Source organism: Mirounga angustirostris, unplaced genomic scaffold (genome assembly GCF_029215605.1).
Source record: "Mirounga angustirostris isolate CCGP_5_RB_7025 unplaced genomic scaffold, mMirAng1.0.hap1 SCAF_6, whole genome shotgun sequence".
NCBI classification, from domain to species: Eukaryota; Metazoa; Chordata; class Mammalia; order Carnivora; family Phocidae; genus Mirounga; species Mirounga angustirostris.
In genome coordinates this window covers 39400652-39423910 of record NW_026991714.1, presented here as the reverse complement: position 1 = coordinate 39423910, position 23259 = coordinate 39400652, and the positions used below count along the sequence as shown (strand labels likewise).

General features: G+C 41.6%; 1 protein-coding gene across 7 annotated transcripts in view; it reads left to right on the top strand.

Moving 5' to 3' along the window:
• Window positions 1-23259, top strand: part of PTPN14 (protein tyrosine phosphatase non-receptor type 14) — a 177185-nt gene that overhangs the window by 86106 nt on the left and 67820 nt on the right. For all 7 annotated transcript variants that reach the window (XR_010412293.1, XR_010412292.1, XM_064594176.1 and 4 more), the window contains one exon: window positions 3916-4085. Coding sequence is in view for 5 of the 7 variants with exons in the window: in XM_045877223.3 (XP_045733179.2) it covers window positions 3916-4085 (170 nt within the window). In the remaining 2 variants the exon portion in view is untranslated. The remainder of the gene's footprint in view (window positions 1-3915; window positions 4086-23259) is intronic.

Sequence of the window (23259 nt, the reverse complement as noted above, 5' to 3'; positions counted from 1 at the left end):
AGACCACGGAACCACTCATCTGAAAATGTCACCTTAGTGTGCCTCTCTCTATACTGTTTCTTAGTAGTGCATTTTTAGTCATTGATTCAGAGATGTGGTTCCTTTCCCTGGGAATTGATTCTTCTTTTTTCTTCATTGCAGTGAGCTCATTGCAGGACTCAAAGCACCAGACCTGTTTTCCAAAGAAAGCCAGAGAAATTAAATGGGATTTATAGCTCACCCCGAGGTATCATGAGGATTAGCTAGACCTGGCTTAGGTTTGCAGCTTCAGAGAGAAATAAAAGTGCCTGGGGTATTTACTTGGGCGATATGATGGATCCTTTTGGTCAGGAAGGGCGTGGTTTCTATTTGGAATCAGCCTACCACACTCTCCTGAACCATGTGGCAGTGGTTAGCAGGGAAGCTCAGCTTTCAGGATTCAGTGGGAGTTTAAGTTGGCAAGTCAGTTACGAACCAGCCTGGTGTGGTCCCAGCTGGGCCTGATGGGATTAATGGTCCCTTGCCTAATACACAGGAAGTTGATGGATGCACATGCTCGTTTCAGTGAGAGGTTAGTTTCTCATGCCTTTTCCTGGGAGCCACTGTATAGACACAGCGGAATAAACCTGCACTGCATCAGAAACTTGAATAGAGCAGGCCGAGAACTTTGAGACAGGGTCTTTCTCCTCTGTTGAATACTCCAGGGTAGGGATTTAGCTAGAGGAAGAATGGCAGGGATAGTAGGGGGGTGGTTGGAGAAAGTTACTTTGGGCATAGCTTCACAAAACGGTGTGGGAATGGGGATCTCGTAAATGGATTTTCTTTTCCATGAGATAATGGGATTCAGCATCTCTAAAATTAGGTTATTCTGGCCATTTAGGGAGGAACTCTCACAATTCTCCCTTGTGCTGGACACCCCGTTTCTTGAGTAGTAATGTATTTCATTGGATAAATGCATAGTAGGTCACTCAAATATTCTGTGTCCTCTGGAAAATACCATATTGCAGCAACAAAAATATCTTATGCCATGAATTAGGTTTTTGCCGTAGAAGTGGTTTATGTCGTTATTCACAGTTCTGTACTGTTAATTATGGCTCAGGACTGGTACTGTGACTTCTCTTGTACCTCATCCTCCTTTTCATTATATGCATGTGTGTATCCGTGTGCATGAATGTTCATGTGTGCGCCATGGAATATTCTTTATCAGGGTGCTTTTTGGGGAAAGATCAGATTTAATGATTGGGTGGGTGAGAATGAGAAAAGGAAATTTAAAATGCTAGCCTTCAGGGGTGCCTGAGTGGCTCAGTTGGTTAAGCGTCTGCCTTTGGCTCAGGTCATGATCCCAGGGTCCTGGGATCGAGCCCTGCATTGGGCTCCCAGCTCAGCGGAGAGCCTGCTTCTCCCTCTCCCTCTGCTGCTCCCCCTGCTTGTGTTCTCTCTCTCTCTCTCAAATAAATAAAGAAATCTTTTTAAAAAAATAAAATAAAATGCTAGCCTTCAAAGCACAGGAGCAGTAAAAATTTTAAAAACTTTTTTTTTTTTTTTTGGCAAAATTGATTGTAGAATGTTTATGCAGTTAATGTGGACCCGTTCTATTTTCAATTTTACTCATTTGAGTGGATGTTGTCATTTGAATGAAGTATGATCATAAAATTATACCCCCAAATGTCAGGACTGTTTTAGTGAAAGTTAATAAATCATGGTTTGGCCTGTGAAGCAACTGCAAAGCTTGTCCTCCCTTTCTCCGCTCAGGCTTATAAAAGGGCTCTTTTCCAATGAAAATAACTGTTACATAGCATGTTACTATTTATATATATTACCTCATTTATTCTATGCACACTCACTCCTAGCCACCCCAAAGGCAGTGGCATACCCTTAAACAGCACTGTGCACCATTCAGGAATTCAGTAGAATGCAGAACTGCCTTGGACTCTTTTCAGACAGTTTATTAAATTAAGTACCCCGATTACCTCATTTTCACATTAGCTTAAGTCTACATCATAGATCCCCTAGGACAGCATCAGGGGTATGTTCCCGGGTCCCATAAACACCTGTAAGCCTCTAAAGAAAATCTTAGGGGAGGCACTATTTTGTGATTTTTTTTTTTTCTTACACCTTTTAGGTTTTTATGTTATTTATAGGCCTTCTTCTTCTCCTTTTGCCTGCTTTTTCCTCATTTATTTCCAGACAACCTCTGTCTTCTAATTCTGTGGTTCATGGACATGCCGGGAGTGCCAGCAGAAAACCTGCTTTCATTCACCAGTGTCGATGGTGACGATGGTGATGGTGATGATGAGGACAGTAGCAGCAACAGAAAGCTCCATTATTGAAGGAGTGGAGTTATTAACCTGTGCCGTGCGCATGGTTTAAGACAAGATCTCATTTATGCTTCTCACAGCCTGTGGGCGATGGCTGTAAGCGTCCTCCCCATCTTACAGATGAGAAAGCTTTGACACTCTGGAGGCTCAGCAACTTGTATGGAGTTATTAAGACAGTGAGTGCAAACACTGGGAGATGAACGGACTTCATAGCCTGTTTTCCTTCTGTTCAGCCACATTTCATTTCCTCTACACCACCCATCACACTGGAATAGCTAACAGACTCCCTGAAGCTGGAAAGTGAATGATAGGGTCAGAATTTGCTCAAGCAATTGGTCCAAGCTGATGGAAATAGAACCTTGGCTCTGTTTGTTGGCATTCTGTTGCTCGAGAAATGCATAGATTCCTGCTGTGAACTTGCCCTTTAGAACATCATGGAGCAGTTGGTGAAATCCTTGTTCTCATCTGAAGACACATGCATTTGAAAATATCCTGTAGAGTATGTGGGTCGGTAGCTTTATAAGCAAGGACATGTCTGGTTTTCTAGTGAAGTCAGAGTCAAAACTTTTATTACAGATTTTGGTAGGGCTGTGGCAGGGATTGATCTGTGGTCTCATTGAGGAGACAGCCAGCTGCAGTGGGAACACCGGCACAAGAATGCCTTTGGAAATTAGACATCGCAATGAAAACATTCTTTTGAAGGCAGATTTCCAGGTGTGCTGTAAACCGTTCTAAGCTCTAATTGAAATATAAAAGAATATTTCAAAAGCAGTGATCTATTTTTTGGTGATTGTTGTGCTAATCCTGAAATCCTAGCACGAATTAATGTAAAGACAGGATTGGATGCATAAAAGTACCTGTTTTAATCATTTAGCACGTTGTTCAAAACTAAACTGGTTGAGGCTCCAAGTCTAAGGGTGAAAATCTCACTTTTATCTATCAAATCCCACCATGGTCTGCCAAGAACAGTCACCAGGGGCTTCTGTGGCAGCTGTGAAGACATCCTTCCATTCTCAGAGCTTGATGTGAGGGAGAGATTTGCTGTAGTTCATGTATAATGACGTGGTGGAGGCTGATGTTTTCCAAAGTGCTTCATTAAAACTCAAAATGAGTGAATCAGTTTTCTTTTAAGCCCTGCTACTGCGTGTGGAAATAGTCTACAGTGTGGAAGCCTTCAGCTGGCAGAAGGTTTTGTCTTAGGAGTTGACTAATAAGTTACTTTGCAGCAGGTGCAAGAACTGTGTTTGCCTTTGCCAGCATGTTCCACGTGAGATCCTGAGGTCATTCAGAAGGCACAGGAAAGTCAGCCTTGGGAGCGTAGGAAAAAAGCCAACACGGCCCTCACCCTGCACTCACCCACCTTTACCAAACATAGGTGCATCAGTACCCATGTGGTCAAACAGTAACCATGGGTATGAATCCTGCATCAGATACTCAGTGTAGATTGTGTGCATGTGTTTTCTTTGAGCTTGTCCCAAAGTTAGAAAGTAAAAGCTGGATCCTCGTGTATGAGCTGGAGAACCAAACGTGACATAAGGTGCTGGCGTGTTGTTTTCCTGTGCAGTCGTGGGGTACCCCTTATAAGCATAAACTGATGCTATTTTACCCTTTTATCTAGACGCACTACTTTGGCCTTTGGTTTCTCAGCAAGAGCCAGCAAGCACGATGGGTGGAGCTGGAGAAACCTCTGAAGAAACATCTGGACAAATTTGCTAATGAGCCTCTGCTTTTCTTCGGAGTCATGTTCTATGTGCCAAATGTGTCATGGCTTCAGCAAGAGGCCACCAGGTAGGTGCCTTTTTTTCCCTGTGTTCCGTATAAGGGTGTGTTAATTGCGGGGCTTCAGATGAAGTCGATGAGCAGGTTGATTGAGGGGTGTGTACGTGTAGGTGTGTGTAGTCGGGGAGAGGGTGGAGCAGTTGGGGATTGTTACCAGTTGCTTTGCAGCTTTAGAAATGTGGTTCGAATCCATGGTGCTCATAACCCCGGTTGTTCCCTATGATGCTGGTAAGGTAGCAGTGATCCTGAGGCAGTTGAATATGGTGTCCAGCAGCATAGAAGTATCAGTTGGAGACTGTGGGTAAAATAGATGTGCCAGAATTTAATAAAGAATTAACCACCTCATATTTGTCTGGTCTACTCTTTCCCTTAAAATGCTCCCAAGCAAAATGTAGCATCAGACTTTAGATTTGAGGATTGAGAAGGTAACTAAAGATGGGAGCAGAGTTGAGGAGAATGTCTAGAGGGCGAGAGTTTTACTTGTCCACGGTCACGTAAGAAGGGACAGGAAGCCATCGGTAGAGAGGAGACCTGGGATTGGTCCTCCCCTCCTGCTCATTGGCTGTTTTGCCTGGAAGAAACCACCTGCCATCTTTGAAATGGTACTTTTCGCTCATCTGTAAAGTGATGGATTTGCATATGTTACTCAAGCTCTGCTAAGTCTGCAGTTCCATGAATGAAACACTTGGTGTTGGTTGGTGTTAGTATAGTTTCCTTATTGGTAAGAGTTTTCCATTAAATTATGCAGAGGGGGCATATCTCCTCATCAAATGGTTCTTTCTGGTGATAAAGGGAATTAAATTAACCCTCAGTTTTTCACCTTGTACGTAGATGATGGCATTCAGAGTACCTGGCAAGCGATGCTAGTGACATATCGAGAAGGAAGGAGCAGTGTTGTCCTTGACTATTGCATGTGTAGTTTCTTAGATTTTAAACTTTTAAAACAAGGATGCACTTCAAATTTTTGTATACATTTTACGGTGATAGTTTCCATCTTTTTTTTTTTTTTTTTTTAATCAAAAACTATTGTTAAGTAGGTGGAATTTCTGTCAGCAGAGGCCATGAAATAGCTCACAGCCTGATCCAGAAAACCCGTGTTCGGTCTTCCAGGTGTCATTCAGTTGAAGCCCTTGGCTGGATGTCGTGCACCATTTTCAAGTTTGTTCACTTAACGCAGGTTCCTTTCCGTGCAAGAAGTTATTAACTCTTCAGAATGGGACAGTTTTCCCTGGCTTCTGAATCCTCATTGAGTACTCTACCACAGGGTCAGGAACACAGCATTAGGTTAAGTCCTTGCTGATTCGCAGCTCTCAGGCTGTGAAATGCAAGGCAGTGGGTAACAAGGATGAAACCCGGACCGTAAATTAATGCCTATCAGGCAAAGTTCAGTCTGTAAGGAAAAACAAAGTGTTGCTACTCTGGACATACTTACTCTGTAAGGTCTATTGTTGAGGAAGAGCAGTTAAAGTAACTGGTGAGGGACTCAGCAGTTGTGCTTTATGAAGCTAAAACAGGTTGATAAAGCTTAGAAAAATGAAGACTTGCAAGAGTGCAGTAGCTTTTCCTGGAAATTTGAAGACTTGTGGGGAGGGGATTTTGTGTTAACTCTGGAGCACAAAATTTGGGCCCATAATAAGTGAAGTGCAAGGAATTGAAAGACTTTGGTTATATGACTCAACTCAGGAACACTGTTTCTAATGATTAAAACTGTAAAAATGTGGAACAAGCAGACTTCTGAAGGGGTGAGTGCCCTGGTTTATAGTGCTGTGGCATTGAGTGGATAGATGGGAGACCACCATATTGGGTTGGGTGTTGGACTAGATGAGTAGTTCTCAGACTGACTAGGGCCTGCTAGATCACAGTTACTGGGAGCATTTACTATAAATGTGATTCTAGGGCTGTAACAGAAGTCTGAATTGGAATGTCTAGGGCTGGGGATTAGGAGACTATATTGTTTAAAATAAACAATATTCTTCAGGTGGTTCTGATATTCATCCAGACTCAGTAATTAACAAATTAGTTAACCTCTAAAGCTCTTTACAATTTTAGATTTTCCAGGCAAGTAGACTTTCATGCCAGATTATTTGACTGTCAATATTTGCATTCACAAGCTGACACAGAAAGTGTTTAAATCTCAAAAATTGATGTAAGAATTATGATGATAGGGGTTGAGACTGGAGATCAGGAAGGACTTATTTTGTTTTTCTTTAGAATTTTCTTTTTTGCTCAGTTAGTTTGGTTCATTTCATATGTTTTGGTAAGGAGTGAATGAAGTCTTTTCCAACCCAGGATTTTGAAGCGAACTCTGTTACTGTCCTTTGATCAGAAAAACTAACAAAGAAAATAAAACTTGGGGCGCCTGGGTGGCTCAGTTGGTTGAGCGACTGCCTTCGGCTCAGGTCGTGATCCTGGAGTCCCGGGATCAAGTCCCGCATCGGGCTCCCTGCTCGGCAGGGAGTCTGCTTCTCCCTCTGACTCTCCTCCCTCTCATGCTCTCTGTCTCTCATTCTCTCTGTCTCAAATAAATAAAAATAAAAATCTTTAAAAAAAAAAAAAAGAAAAAAAAAAAGAAAACTTGAAGGACGTTTTTAGACTTAAACACAGAACTAAACTGTATAGATGTAAGACACAACCCTCTCTTTATGGCAAACGACGTTTAAGTTAGGAGCTAGGTTAGCGTGAGGAGTTGTGGGTTTTTGTTTGTTTTTTTTTTTCCCAGCGTTGCAGAAATTTTTGTTGCTCCAAGGAGCCCAAAAACTGGAATGTGCCAAGGGATGTCAGAGCAAGTGAAAGACTAGCTGGGGAGATGAGGAAATAAGAAAGAATGGGCGCCTGGGTGGCTCAGTTGGTTAAGCGACTGCCTTCGGCTCAGGTCATGATCCTGGAGTCCCTGGATCGAGTCCCGCATTGGGCTCCCTGCTCGGCAGGGAGTCTGCTTCTCCCTCTCCCGCTCCCCGCTCTTGTGCTCTCTCTCTCTCATTCTCTCTGTCTCAAATAAATAAATAAAATCTTAAAAAAAAAAAAAAGAAAGAAAAGTGTTGTTAAGTACAGAAAGGAAAATTGATGGGGAAAGAAGAGAGAGAGAGAGAGAATGGCATATACTTGGGAAGTGACCCAGGTGTGATTCATGAGATGTACCCTGGGTTGTGGGCGTATGGACTAGATAAGAGTACAAAGGAGACCTGGTTTGGCCAGAATGCCATTTTAAAATGCTCACGGTTCCTGGGTTTGGTGTTAGAGACCAATAAATGAGCTGAACTCAAGGTGAAGAATGCTACTAATGGTCATTAGGAGCTTTTGGGAATCTGAGCCTTCTTGGGAGGTTTTAGAAGCATCGGGGTCTGAAATGAATACCGAAACCGTCTTCCAGGCAGGGCAGCCAAGGAAGAAGCAGTGGTGGTAGGGCAGGATTCCAGAGGAATGTTTCACAGAAGGCCCCGACAACATTCATTAGGAGCTGGTTAGTGACTAACTCTTCAGCCATTCGCTGTTATCCCAGTTACCAGGCATCTCAGGTGGAGCTGTGCTTTGGCATCTCTGAGCACCTGGGATCTGCCCCTCTGACAAAAAACAGTCTTTGTGATGCCCCGCAGAGTAAGATATTTGCATAGAATTGAAATAGGAATCTGTCTTTGATTGTGGGCAACCCGTTTGGAGGAGGCAGCCATTCAACCATCTGTGCTTAAAAAATAAGCCTTTGTCTGGAGCCAGCCAAACTTCTTTTCACCCAACACATGTTTGCAATGGTTTGGCTACTTCTCTTTGAGAATAAAACAGGTTCTATAGCATTAGTAGGGCCCAGCCATTTCTTCTTTCTGAATAAGGATAAAGAGTTTCAAATGAGTACTCTAGTTGTTTTGGGGGGTGGGTGTATGTGAACCCACATATATCGAGACACATAGCAGTGGAAGGAGGATATATTTAAAAGTTGTGTATCTCGTCTCTTGTCCCCAGACAATCCCACCCTTGAAAACTTGCAGGTTAATAGAATACTAGGAACAACACAACAAAAATTTGAGAATGATGTTGATTGTAAACTATCTCAGAAAGTGATTGGTTTATGAAAATTATCAGGCCCGGCTTTTTGAAATTAGAAAACTGAGAAGCTCTGCTCTTTTTGACATTCATTTTTACATACTGTGTTTCATCTCATCTCCTGGATATGATTTTTGAAGAACAAATCTCTTCATAAGAGAAGGAAATCTGCCAACCAACATACTGTGATTGAGTTGGAGAAGAAATGGACAATTCGGGCCCTACCTTTAGGTGATAATTGAACAAGAAGACAAAAGATATCAAAAGGAGAATACACAAAGGAGTACCCATAGAAGGAAAAAAAAATCTCTTGATATTCTTACAGAAGTGTGAAAAAGCTGATACAAAGAACACACTAGTAGACAGATGGAAGATGAGTCATGAAACCATAGGAATTAAAGAGATTAAGACCAGGGTTTGTTAACCCTACTCCGTTACCTTGGGGCTGTGAAAATGTCAGTTTTCCCACTCTGGTTAAAATAACTCAAGGGATGGGACCGCCATAATTTTTTCCACGTTGCTTTGCTTCTTCTGTTCCTTTTTGCCAGCTTCTCTGTTCAGCAAAGGGACTCCTGCTAGCAATTCCTCTTTCACCATTATGTTCTCCTCCTGACTCAAAGGAAAGATTTTTGTAATGTGTTTTAATGATTTGCATAGCAACGGGCTCAGTATAAACACAGGGTTTTCAGATTTTTCTGGACACAGAAAGAAAAAAGATGGTTGGTGAGAGGTGGAGAAATCCTCCGTCAAACAGAAGGATACTTTATAATAGCAAGGGAAAGCCAGAAAGCTGGCCGAGGTTACTGCTTCTAGTTAAGAGTTGGGGTTTTTCCAAGTCTTCCTCCAGTGAGGAAGTTCCTCCTTAGTTTTTTCAGTACTAAAGAGAACACTTCGAAGAGACTAAATTTTTTTCAGGGTGAATTTAGGTTTCAAAGTGTTAGTTACTGACCGTATGCCACAGTTTCTAAAATTTTTAATTCTCGGATGTTTTCCTCCTACCAAAACACGTTTGTCTTTGCATCACTCCGTGGTGAATGGTACGTTTGCTCGGTGCCAAGGAGCTTCTGCTTGTCCTAATGAAGTCCGATAGCCTTTCCTTCTTGTCCAGGACAGGTCTGTAGCCTGCCCGTTCAGGTGGGGCTCTCTGCCCTCCTAGTGGCGAGAACTGTGCAGAAGCAAAGCCCTCGCTCTAGCCAGCACAGTCACTCCCCTTGCCAGGGACAGTCTTAGCACATCTGGTGCATCTGGCGGCCACTCCAGGGCGGTGGGCCCTGTTCCAAGCTCCCTCTGTCAAGTGGGTGCTTCCTCTATGTTTTCTGCACTTCGGCCTTAGTGGGGCTCCCTCCTTTTTAGGCTCACGGGTTCTTCTGTCTGTCTTCCACCTTCTCTCAAGTACTGGACGATGAGGCTGAATTCTAGCCTGTGAGGTGAACCTGCCAGTTATTATCAGAAGGACTTAAAAAGAACTTCATCTCTGCTTGGGCCCGTATAGTGTTCTATGTTAAATGAAGTTCCTGTCCGGGAAGAACTTATGGACAGGGTGTCATTTCACTAACTGGGAATAAATGCCCACATTGAAAACCGCACCATTGAGGTCTCATCAAGAGCGTAAGTGCATTTTTTCGTGATGGTGAGTGACAAGGGAGTTAAGTTATTACGTGTGTAGACTCTGATGGGAGCTCTTTTCCTCCAGTTATGTATTTGGGCCTATGGCATGTTGATGGCAAAGCCAGATTAGATGAATCCTTATATCCCTTTGAAGGCCAGAATGGTGTTTTGGTTTTATGTTGTTGTTGTTGTTTTCTGTTTTGTTTTTAACTAGGTTTCAGGAAGTAGTTCCAGTGACCCTTACAAAAGCTCTCTTCCTCTCTCCTTTCTCGTAAATACCGATGCAATGTGCTTGAGTGCGATTGTAAACAAGTCAGCGTTCAACCACTGTTTAAAGTGTCTCTTTTAAAAGCTCTAATTATGGTAATGTTTCCATTTCCTTTTACAACACCATTTATTTTGTTTCTCTGGTTCTTTGAGTTCTTTTATTATTTTGAAATGTCATTTTAATGGCTATTTAAAGTTTACCCGTGGGCTGGGAAATAGGGACTCCCTTCAACTCAGACTTAAAAGATTCAGCATGAGTCCCCCGTAGATAATATAATTGGCTGAGAATGGCAGCTCTTCTTCCTGGCCCACTCCAGCTGGTGAATGGGAACTTGTTTTCTCTCTCTTTCTCTCTCTCTCTCTGTTGATGGCTGAGAACGGAGTTGTTTCTGCCAGATATTTTAGATATTATAAGATGCCCTTGCTACTACTCTACTAGGATTTAACCTTAAACATTATTCTGAGTGGGTGATGTATTGAGGAGAGGAGAGGACAATGTTTAGGAAGAGCAGAGCAGTCTCCAACGGAAGAACTGCTCCCCAAAAGAGGATTAGTTGATGAAAATGTTAGCTGCCATTTGCATTATTTTGCATTTCAGCCGTTATTGGGCACCTCTTCTGTGTCAGGCATTTTGCTAGCCAGGCAGAGTGTAAGAACGGACAGATCTTCACAATCCCCCTCTTTGCAAAGAGCTGTGTCTCCAAGCAGTTATTTCATTTCCATGCATGTGATTTATTGCTGTTTGAGTTTGCCCTGAAAGCTTACACTGCTGACCCTACTTCCTGGGGAAGGCTTTCCCACTGTTCTGGAGGAACCCCGAGAGCCTGGCAAGTGTCTTGCACAGTCAGGCCTCATGGGCCTGGGACCTGGGCAGTTAGTTGCCCAGCTCTGAGCTCAGAAAGCCCTGCACTTGGTTTCATGCTCTGCTGTGGCCCTCTTGAGATTCTTAATAATTTTGGAACCACGGATCCTGCATTTTTGTTTTTCACTAGACTCTCTGAATTATGTTGCCAGTCCTCCCCCGGGAGAGCCTCCTTACTTCCATCTCTGTTCATTCTCTTCTTCTTGTTTTGATGTTGCCTTAGAATTTGCTCTCAGTTATGGGTGGATCTGAGTCTACTGTTATGGGCGTGATCAAAGAGAAAAAGCAAAAAATAAAACAAAACAAAAAACCTGCTATGGAACAAAAATAAAATTTTTGCTATCTATGCAAATATGAAAATAAAAACGTGGCCCTGGTAACCGTTTCAGCTCCTGGACCTGACTCACGGGAAAATCCTGCGCAGTCAGGGAGCTGTTATAAAATCAATTTAATTTCCTTTAGGGAAGCTGATTGATTGGCGTATCTCATTCCTCAACTAGGATTTCTTCATATTTTACTGTGAAGATGACTCTGCAAAGTTTATATGTTTCTTAATTAAATCAAGGGTACACCTTAGCCCCCTACTTGATTGTTCGAGTCTTCGCAATGCATGGGGCGGCTTCCTGTCCCACTCCCTAACCCCCCTGCTCCAGGAAAAAGATACAGTTTGCAAGACATGCAGGGAGGTTGTTAGCTATTTAGGCAACCTACTACCATTAGAACAACAAAGTTTAGACAAAGTGAAGTTAACCGTTAAACATAATCTATGTGGTTTTTTTATTCTTTCCCTTTAAGGGAGAGAAAACAAATAGTGATAAAAATTCAGTATATTTTAGTAATATCACTTGACATTATTCATTGTAGGTGTCCTATAATGCATGGAAAAATGAGAATTTCTTTCTTTCTTTTTTTTTTTTTTTTTAAGATTTGAGAGAGAGAGAACACCAGTGGGGGGGGTGGTGGAGGAGAGCAGAGGGAGAGGGAGAAGCAGTCTCAGGGTTCAACGCCAGGACCCCGGGATCATGACCTGAACCTGAAGGCAGACACTAAACTGACTGAGCCACCCAGGTGCCCCGAAAAATGAGATTTTCAAAAGGAAATACATCAGTGTCATTCATATTTCAAAAGAAGCTGTGACGTCTCATTTTTACCATTTGTAAAGCAAGGTATACTTATGTATGTCTTAATCATGAGTAAAGCAGAGTTTCCCCAAAACAGGTGAAGTAGTATACCTCAAAAAGCCTTTGCTTTTAAAGTGTTGAAATAATCTCATTTGTAATCCTATGGTTAAGGTGTGTTTACCGGTATTTGATGATCTATCCTGAACTTTTCAAAAGCAAACAAATAACGGGTTCCTAGTAAGCCATTTTGAAAATAACCTAATTTCTTTTTTTTTTTTTTTTAAGATTTTATTTATTTATTTGAGAGAGAGAATGAGAGAGAGAGAGCAGGAGAGGGGGGAGGGTCAGAGGGAGAAGCAGACCCCCCGCTGAGCAGGGAGCCCGATGCGGGACTCGATCCCGGGACTCCAGGATCATGACCTGAGCTGAAGGCAGTCGCTTAACCAACTGAGCCACCCAGGCGCCCCGAAAATAACCTAATTTCTTAAGCAAGGGTAATATTAGCGGTCTTTGTGTATTTCTTGCTTTCCAAAGATAAATTTATTCATTTGTTCATTCACTCAGTCGTTGATTCCAAATAGTTCTTTATCAGAGTTACATTGCAGAACACTGAGAGATTCCACAATCGACCCAGGGAATATTAAAGATTTAGAATAGAGCATGGACTCAAATTTTAGCATATTCTTCTTCTTTTTCTTTTTTTTTTTCAAAAGCTGAGTAGAACCTGAAGATCCCACACAGCAGTGTTTACCTTTAGCTGAGGGCTGGAAATGGGAAAACAAACAGAAGCTATGGGAAGAGGTGTTTGGTCATGTCAAAGCATGCCAGCTATGCTTTATGAACTTTTTAAAGACATCCACTTCCTTATGAAGGATTCTTAGGATTTGTAGGGGTATCATTATAATGGGTGGGATTGCCAATGGTGTGTTAGTTTCAAATGGGCTTTTGAAAATCTTGGGAGGAGAGGGAAACGGGGAGTAAAGGTGTTAGAATCCTTTGCTCTACCTTTTTCCTGGACTCTCGGGGCTGGGACCTTAGGTTGGGGTTGAATGGGTGTGCAAAGGGGAAGGAAGTCACAGATGGCATGTTTTCAACATCATGGAGACCCGCAGTGCCTGAGCAGCACCAAGATCTGGAAAGCACAGACTCCTTCGTGGTGCCTTATGGTAGCAGCGCTCTTGTCTGACCCCATACCAGACTTCCAGACCCCCTCTGTGGGGTTCTCTGCAAGAATCTGGCTTGCATTCCATCACCTGATATAATTTAATAATAGTAATAATGACACTGGCCAGCATTTATGTGCTAGGTGCTGCGCTAAGTATCTTCAACGATTATCTTTCTTAGTCCTCCCCAGAACCTATGAATGGGCACTATTATTATCCTCTGATAAAGGATTGTTTTTCTAACACAGGTTTTATTACTAATAAGTAGAGATTTCATCCATCAAATAAATTGAATCTTTTATGTTACGTTGCCAGCGAAATACATCTGTCCATATGTCCCCATACTCCCCAGTGTAACAGGGGGGTTTAATTTTTGCTGAAGTATCAAAAAAGAAATCCAGACAGCTAACATTTCTGTGAGGTGACAGGTGGTAAACTGGTGCCATGAGGGTGGATTCTGGTCTCCCAGTAGGTTTTGTTTCACCTGGACATTTAAAAAAAAAAAAATTTTTTTTTTTAAATTGAATTTGGATGCCTTACGTATAGGCGTATGCTCTGCAGTTTGTCCCACTTCTCACCCTGCCCATAGTGTTAGAGTGGACAACATTTACTCCTTCCTGTGACCTGACTGGTCCTGTAGGCATTTAGACTGTGGCCCCTGTCCGTATAACTTGAAGGACTTCTTGGTACTTGGGTCAACCCATACCTTTTCATTGGCCCAGTCGGTTTTAATGCCACTCGGCATCTAACTGTCTTAACACTTTGGCTACCTACCGGAGACTGTAGCTGGATATGGAAGGATCATTTCCCTTAAGCCCTCATTTGAAAACTTTGTTTCTGTGTAAAATCACTCCAGGGTGCTAGATTACATGGCCCTGTACTTTCAGTTATGGAGATGTAGCTCAGATTTTCCAGATTTCCTCTCCCTATTGCTTTCAGCATCTGCCTCATTCATAAATGGTTCCATCCAGAAGAAAGGTACCAAATGTTCTTTGGCCAAAAGAGAAAAAGTCACCAAAATCCTAAGTAAATGTGGTCTATTTGAGAAAGTATAGTTCGCCTTCTATCAAGGCAGATCAAGCTTTACTAGAATCATAGTTTATATCTAAGCACAGAACATCACACATTACAGAGACCAGTTGCTTCATTTTACAGATGAAGAAGCAGAACCAAGGAAGTAAGGGGACTTTGCCTATTGTCACACTTTGCCCATTGACAGAGCCTGACTCTTCCTGAGGTGCTGGGATGGGTTTAGGTGAACCAAGCAGGCAGACATGGCAGAGCCCATAGATAGGATTTGTTTAAACTTCCAGAGACCCTTGCCCATCTTCCCCTCCCTTTGCCCTGAGACAGCTAAGACACACTGGAACTGGAAGAGATGAGTTTTGTCCAAGGGAAGGAAGTAGTTCAGACAGAAGAAACAAAAGAGGAGAGGAAAACAGGCACTTCTTTGAATGGAGTCATTTAAATAGTGAGCATTATGTAGAGATTGGAACTAAGATGGGTTTTATTTAATGTTTTTATCAGTCATCTGCAGCCCTGGGCACAGAGCGAAAGTGCCAAGCTTTCAGATGACACTAAGCCCTTTAGAAGAGTGGAAAATTGAGACATTGGAAATAAACAGTAGAAGGGTGTCAGCCGGCGTCAAGTTACCAGGTGCAACGAAGAAATAAGGATCCTCCTTTCTGGTGCAGTTTGGGAAAGCAAGCAGGGCAAGAGTCCTCGTGGGGGGACATGTTGCAACATGTTTCATTTTACCCCAGCCGAACTCTCTTTCAAGGTCAGCCCGTCAATCTTAGCCTGCAGCTGGGGAGAGAGAGTAGACGGTTTGCCAGCATAAAAATGTTTCCTGCCAGCATAAAAATGTGTTACTGTTATTCAGAGCAAAGCCCAGCAAATTTTACCTAAGTTGAACTAAAAGCAAGTCAGACACATGATACTTTAATAGAAACTCATGGAGATAAAGCAATGTTAGAAACACATGTTTTTTTGACCAGGACAGATGTTTTGCAGGAGGTAGTCAAGACATTTATGATGATAACTAAAGCAAGAAACCCATAGATCTAAGGAAAACTGGAGAAGTTAAGTAATTTGAATCCTCAAAATAAATGACCAACTGTGGATCCTGATGGAAAAATTTGAAGGCAGGTTATGTATCTGCCAGACTATGTAGTATATTTGGAATGATTGATGGAATCAGCAAAGAACTGGTATTTGGTCTAATCTTCAAAAAAAAAAAAAAAAGCTGGGAATAATATGTCATTCAAAAACAAAACAACTTGAGGTGCAGCACAGACCTGAAGTCAGAAGACCTGACTGTCAGGTATTTGTTTCTTGGCCAGGCTCTGTAAACTCCCCAAAACTCACCTTCTCTGTTTATAGTCAATCAGGGGATGATATTAGCACAGCTTCAGAAAACGCCTATCAGTGCATTCAGTACATAGTAGGCATCCAAATAATGTTTGTTTTTTAAATGAAAAAGATCTGTTAGAAGGTAGTGACAACTTGCTGCATCCCTCAGGAAGCTGTGCGGGTAGGTTATCAGTCACCTGGACGAATCAATCCTGGCCCACACCACCTGGAAACACAGCGAGGCGCATTCTGGGAAATGTAGTTCAGCCTAGCCAAGTCGAGACATTACGGTGCCACCATGGGGCTTAGTACATAATTCATGATCAGCAGAGTCCAAATCACTGTTCAACGCTATTGAATCCACAGTTGGTACTTCCGACTCATGAGTTCCGGAAAACAAAATTAATCTCAAAAGGTAAAGGTTTTAATGTGGTTGAAGATAACTCCAAATTTGTCCCATATTCTCTTGGACACTTCCCAAAGGCAGAGTTGCAAAGACTCATTTAAACAAAAACTGTATTGTTATCATAAATACATATTTCCCAAGGAGGTTCTCCATCCTCACCCCTCTGCCACGAGAGGGAGCAGATCTAATCCAGAGGGCCCAGGCTGGGCTGCTCGCTGTGCTGAGGTTATCAGATGAGCGTGAGGAGAGAGGGTAAGGCAGGCCTGGCCTCACAGCTTCACAGATGGTCAGAGCAGCTGCTCAGGGTCCTGAAGCCAGGTTGGCTGCAGCCGGAGGGACCAGGCTGACCTGATGCTAATCTTGCAGGACTTGTAACTTGAAGAGGGTGTAGTCTGAAGAAGATAAACAGATTCCAGTTAAAGATTATTTAAGGAGATGATAGACTCTTGGTAAGTGGTGATTTTTTTTTTTAAAAAACAAAGCAAAACGGAGAAATTGGGAGCCCATTGACTCTTGAAATGTGGTCCTTAGCAGAATTGCCCTTTGGCATTCTTTAAAAATGCAGATTGCTGTACACCGCTCCCGACTTCCAGAGTCTGGTTTTATTTAGTGCCACAGGTGATTTTTATACTTATTTAAGTTCGGTTAAATGGAACACAGCTATGCCTTGATGTTCTTTCAGCAGTCGCTGGTGTTTTATGTTAGTATATTGATGTTAGAAACAGGGTGGGTTTCAAGGAACTGGGAAAAAATGAAAGAGTTGCAAAGTCCGGAACATCTGGTTTAGGCTGAGGAATTTGCAGGATGGATGGTGTGGGCTTAGTTGCAGAATAACTATGGGCATCTTCATGGGACCCTGGAGTATACAGAACGAGAACCCAAGGTTCTGCAGGAATTTTGGTCAGTTTGTATTTCCTCTACTTTGAAATGTAACAATTTAACCTTTTAATTAAACTTTGATAATGCATAATGGATTATACATAATATAATGTATGGTTTACATTATAGGGGCAATACTGTGCAAGAATTTAGTGTTCTGTGCATCCGTAATAAAAGCAGTAATAACTGGCCTGAATTATACTACATTAGTACTCTAGGACCTTAAATGAGAAATTTTCCATTATTTCCTCAGACTTAGACATTGTAGGCTTAATTTTAATTTAAGAAAATGAGAATTTTTCAAAATTGAGAATTCTGTTCATGGATTTCTCTGGTTTGTTGATTTCTATTGCATTTAAGTAAATAAAAGATGAAACAATAGGTAAACTGAGAAACAGGAATAAGATCATTTCAGACAAGTAAAAGTCTAAAGTTGTGAAAACATTAAAGTTTCTTTTCATGATCAGTTTTTTAAAAATATATATTGTTTTTCTAGACTGGTTCATTGAATCCTTGATTCCAAATACCAGTGGAAAAGCACAATATATTTAAGTTAAAAAAACACTTTTTTTAATAAAAAGGCTCTGTTTCTGATAGGATTTATCTTAATTTTCCAAACAAGTTTTTGTTTACATAGATTTTGTGTTGCTTTATGCACACGCACCGCCCCCCCATGATTTTGTGATGTGCTCCTTCTTGTTATGAGTAGTGAATGTGTTATCCTGAGAGCTAATATTCTGATAGTCTTTCACAAAAAATTCCACGTTTATTTTTTTAAAAAGGCTTGGAAATATTTTATCCACAGGAAGTTAGCAAATATCAGAGATAGGAAAATTGTATTCTTTATATGTGGTTCATGTTCAGAAGAGTGTCACAAATTATTTAGCCATTATTCTCCCAAAGTAGGCATTTTTCCTTTCTCATTTAATGTGATTATTTGCTAATTTATAATACTGTATAATTACAACTACAATTAGAAATGCATTTAGAGCTTTAAACATCTATAGGAGAAGAATGTTGAACTGAATTACAGAGATTCTTATCCATTGCTCTGTGATCCTTGCATTTTACCTGAAAGCACATACACAAAACAAATCTAAAACATTTTACTCCTCCTTACCCTTGACTCAATATATAAATAATTGCATTAGAGAGCATTCAAATAGAAGAGAGAATCAATCTAGCTTTTTGACCATGAGGAATGAAATATATATATTTAATTGTCTAGAGTAGTGTTTGCTGATATGATGAAGGAGGCTCATTTGGGCATTGTACAGATTCTCCTCTTATGGTTTTCATTTAAGAAACACAGAATTTTGTGGGCGCCTGGGTGGCTCAGTTGGTTAAGCGACTGCCTTCGGCTCAGGTCATGATCCTGGAGTCCCGGGATCGAGTCCCGCATCGGGCTCCCTGCTCTGCGGGGAGTCTGCTTCTCACCTCTGACCCTCTCCCCTCTCATGCTCTCTCTCAAATAAATAAATAAAATCTTAAAAAAAAAAAAAATCTAAAAAAAAGAAACACAGAATTTTGTAATGATAAAGGACATTACAAATCATCCAATCTGACTCCTTCTTATGAAACCAGCCTGATCAGAGCCAGCCTGAGCATTTGCTTCCAGAGTGGTGCCCCATGCACGGATCCTGTGCTCAACACAGTCCACCAGCTGTTGCCCGCCTCCCACCTCCGGCTGAATCCAAGGTCTGGGTGTCTTGCTGTTTTCAAGAAAGTCAGTCCTTCTGCCTTTTTTCTTGATTCTCAATGCTTTACTCAGGCTTACTCCAATTTCCCATAATTTTCTTTTTTTTTTATTTATTTATTTATTTTTTTTATTTTTTTATTTTTTAAAGATTTCATTTATTTATTTGAGAGAGAGAGAATGAGAGACAGAGAGCATGAGAGGGAGGAGGGTCAGAGGGAGAAGCAGACTCCCCGCCGAGCAGGGAGCCCGATGCGGGACTCGATCCCGGGACTCCAGGATCATGACCTGAGCCGAAGGCAGTCGCTTAACCAACTGAGCCACCCAGGCGCCCTCCCATAATTTTCAAATATCTTTAATATCTGTTTCTCCTAGATTCCTTGCCTTCTGTTTTACCCATGTTTTTTTCTCTATCTTAAATATTAACCACAAAATATTTATACTTGTGTATATTTATACACCTTTATACGTCCTAATTACTACTGAATATCTCTCTTTGGATATCTGATTTTGGGCTTCTTTTCTATGTATTACCTGCTGCCTCCGTCATTTTTTGTTTATCTGTTCCTTTTGAGTCCTTGAAAAATTACGTTATCAATTTTGCTCACATTGACCTCTTTTACCAAAGGACACTCCCACCTCTGAGCCAGTGGCCTTTTCTTACTTCTGTTCTCTTCACTCACAGACAGCACTAGACAGGAAGAGCCCACTCCTTGAAATCCTCTTGCTCCTTAGTTTTTGGTGCCTTTTACCTCATCCAGTCTTGGACCTCCTTCTTTTCAGCTTCTGATCCCCAATTTGCCAGAACTCTGCGCTTCTAAGTATTTTTCTCTTTATATATGATCTGCAGTAGACCTTAGTCATCTTCAGCCTTTGGAAGTAGTTTCTGACAGATGGGTCTTCATTTGGTATCACCCACATCTTATTGATTTCCTGCTGGCGGGACAGTCTTCCATTCATTCATTCATTCATTCATTCATATTTTGAATATCTACTGTGTACAGGTCACCAGAAGTATACAGAAAATACTACTCTTTTCTACAGGAGCATGCATTCATGGGAGCCCCTCTGCTTTGTGTTGCATTCTTGCTGCAGGCTCTTTGGGTGATGATGACCGCTACCCTTTGTCGATCATCTCTACACAGGACACTTTGTTCACTCTATCTCAACCAATCCTCATAGGAACCAGGAAGATAGAGGCTGATGAACTATTTTCCTCCTCTTACTTTCTCTTGACCTCAAATTGTTCCCGAAATACCCCATTTTTCTCTAAATGACTCTGTGATACTTTTGCTGTCACAAACTGAAGATTAGAAGTCACCTGGGTGCTTCTTCCTTATATCATTTGTTACACTGGGCCTGACCATTCCTCCAAGCTCTGGTTAGACATTTCTCTTGAAGTCATGTTGTCACCTTCTTTACCAAGAGTCATTTTGTAGATAAACTGTTGAAGTTGAACATATAGACAGGTGCAGAAATCAAAGTGTACAGCTCAGCGGATCTATTATGCAACATGACTACACCTCTGTAACCAGTCCCTAGATCAAGAATTGAAACATCAGCAGCACCCCAGAATCGAAGCTTCATGTTCCTTCTCAACCTCTGTCCCCTGAGAGTAACCACTATCCTGACTTCTAACAACATAAGTTGGTTTTGCTTTGATTGTTTTTAAGGTGGGATAATATAGCATGTGCTCTTTGGTGTCTTCTTTGACCAAAATTTTTGAGTCATCTGTATTGTATGCAGTTAGAGATTGGTCATTTTCAATGCTGCATAATATTCCCGCACAAGAATATACTGTATTTAAAAAAATTGAAGTGTTACCGATGTACAGTATTCTCTTAGTTTCAGGTGTACATCATAGTGATTTTAATATTTTTATACATTGTGAAATGTTCCCCATGATAAGTCTAGTTACCGTCTGTCACCATACAAAGTTATTACAATATTATTGATTGTGTTTCCTGTGCTGTATGTTACATCCCCATGACTTATTTATTTCATAACCAGAAGTTTGTACACTACATTTTACTCATCCTGCTGTTGAAGGACAATTGGATTGTTTCCACTTTGGAGCTATTATGAACTGTGCTGCTATTTACATTTCTAGTACGTGTATTAAGGGCATCCTAGTACACGTCCTATGGATATTCTTGCACGTGGCTTCAGTGCCTGTACTCATTTCTGCTGAGTATGTATACACAAGTTTTACCCAACAGAGGTTCTCCAAAATTTTTATTACTACCAGCAAAATAAAAAGCACATTTTTAAGGCTGAAAAATTTTAGATACTTGACCTTGCGGTCCTTTTACTTCCTATATTGAATTCATCATTCATTAAATATTTATTGAGTGCCTACTATGTTTGAGGCCCTTAGTCTACATCCGTAAACATAAAAGCAAGTACTCTGGCACTTAGTTGCAGATCAATAGGATTATTGATCTTTCATAATAGTAGCAATAATGACGACAGCTAAGATGTATTGAGTACTTTGTGGCAGGGCACAATTCTAAACTATATGTGTGAAGTCATTTAGTTCTTACAACTTTTAGAGTTAGCAGTATTATTATTCTAATTATACAGAATAGGAAAGAAACTAGGGCACAGAGAGGTTGTATAACTTACCCAACATCGCAATATGAGTAAGTGACAGAGCTGTGATTTGAACCTACATAGCGCAGCCCCAGAATCCATATGTTTCCTACTATCTATACATATCTCATTTAAATCTGTTCCAGCCTACGCTGCCCCTACCATATGTTTTCTTACTTCTGGCCTGAAATACAGTGAAGTGGGGAAGAGCATAGGCTTTTGAATCGAGTAGGCTTGGATTTGGATCCTGGCTCCGTTGCTTTCTCTCTGCCCTCGGGTGAGTTACTGGTCTTCCAAGAATCAGTTTTTGCATGAACAGAAGGATCCTTGAGGATTGAACTGGTTGGTAATTGGAAAAGCAGGCTCTGTACTGCCTGACCACCATTCCCATTATTACTTGGCCTCTTGTGTCTCTGCAATCCATCTGTTAATGTGGTGTGCACACCAGGGGTACCTGGGTGGCTCAGTCGGTTAAGCATCCGACTCTTGGTTTCAGCTCAGGTCATGATTTCAGCGTCATGGGACTGAGTCCCCCTCATCAGGGTCCGTGCTCAGCAGGGAGTCTGCTTGAGGATTCTTTCTCTCCCTCTGCCCCTCCCCCTGCTCATGCACACACACTCTCTCTTTCTCTAAAATAAAAAAATAAATCTTTAAAAAAATACAGTGTGCCCACCGACTCTAAGCATCCTTCTTAAAGGCTGTTTTCATAATTTCCTTTTTTTATCAAAAATGTTTAATGACTTACCATCGCCTGGCAAGTAAAGACAAACATACAAAGGCATTGGAAGCGTTGCAAGTCTACATCCTCCTTATTGCCCTCTACTTCTTCCACAAACCCTTACTTCTCTGACTGATCAGTATTCGACACCCTGGGCTTCTCTTTCCTCGGGTCTTTGCCAGTCACTGAGGTATCTCCCTTTTCCTTTTACCTTTTGTTTGGGAAGCCTCCTCTGCCTTCTGGACTCATCTCTGGGCATTCATTCCACCCATGTATTATTTTCTACGTATAAAGCACTCTGTAAAATGCAAAGTGGCACATGATGCTACTCCTGTCCTGAATGGGTTTTCCACTCTATTAGGGAAGATTCAGATGGTCACATAAATATACCTACTACTACGGGGTAGTATATGATAGGTATCTACTGGGGGTATCCTTCGTGGGCGGAGTGGTGGGGGGATACTTTGGCAAGGTATCTTAGGGTTTTCCAGAGAAACAGATCCAACAGGATAACAATATCTATAATATATATACACACACACAGATTGATTTATTTTAAGGAATCGACTCACACGATTATGGAAGCTGGCAAGTCTAAAATCCGCAAGGTAGTTCTGCAGCACAGAGACCCGGAGACCCCGGGAGGCATTTCAGGTTGAGTCCAAAGGTAGAGGTCTGCTGGCAGAATTCCCTCTTCTTTGGGGGAGGTCAGTCTTTTTCTTAATGTCTTCAACTGACTGGATGGGGCCCACCCATGTTATGGGGAGTCACATGCTTTATTTAGTCTACCGATTTAAATGTTTATCTTATCTAAAAATTACCTTCACAGACACATCTAGAATAATCTTTGACCACACATCTGGGTAGTATGGTCCTAGTCGAGTTGACACAGAAAATTAGCCATCACAGGAAATGTCTATTGAACTGGGCTTTGAAGAAGACATTGGATTGTGCTAAGTGAATCAAGACTACTGGAAGGGAAGACAAGCCAGGCGAGGTCTGTAAGCCTGTTTTCTCCCCAACATACCCAAAGGGTAAGATAATCCCCACCAGTAGCCAGGGCTCACTGATGGGTGAAGGTGGGAGGTGTAAAGGGAGAACATTCTGAGAAGAGGAAAATTGCAGTGTAAGCACCTCATGGGTGTTGTAGAATGTGGTGGGAAGGGGCCAAGTGTAGCAGACAGAGCCCTGGATTTATATTTTGGCTCCACTCCTTCACTCCTTGCATAACTGTGTACAAGCTAACTACCATCCATGAGCCTGTTTTCGTATGTATAAAATAGAGATGATGAAGTTTATTCCTCTCTTCTGCCAACAGAGACATATCTGCTTGTCCAATTATATTGAATCAATGTGGTTTCAGCAAGAAATAAGAGAAGACTAGGGGACAGCAATTTTGCATTGCTTTTGGTGCCCCTGTTAACTTGGGGAAACCAGTTAGCTTCTCTGTTATCTCCCTAATCTGTTAAATACCTCCTTTACCA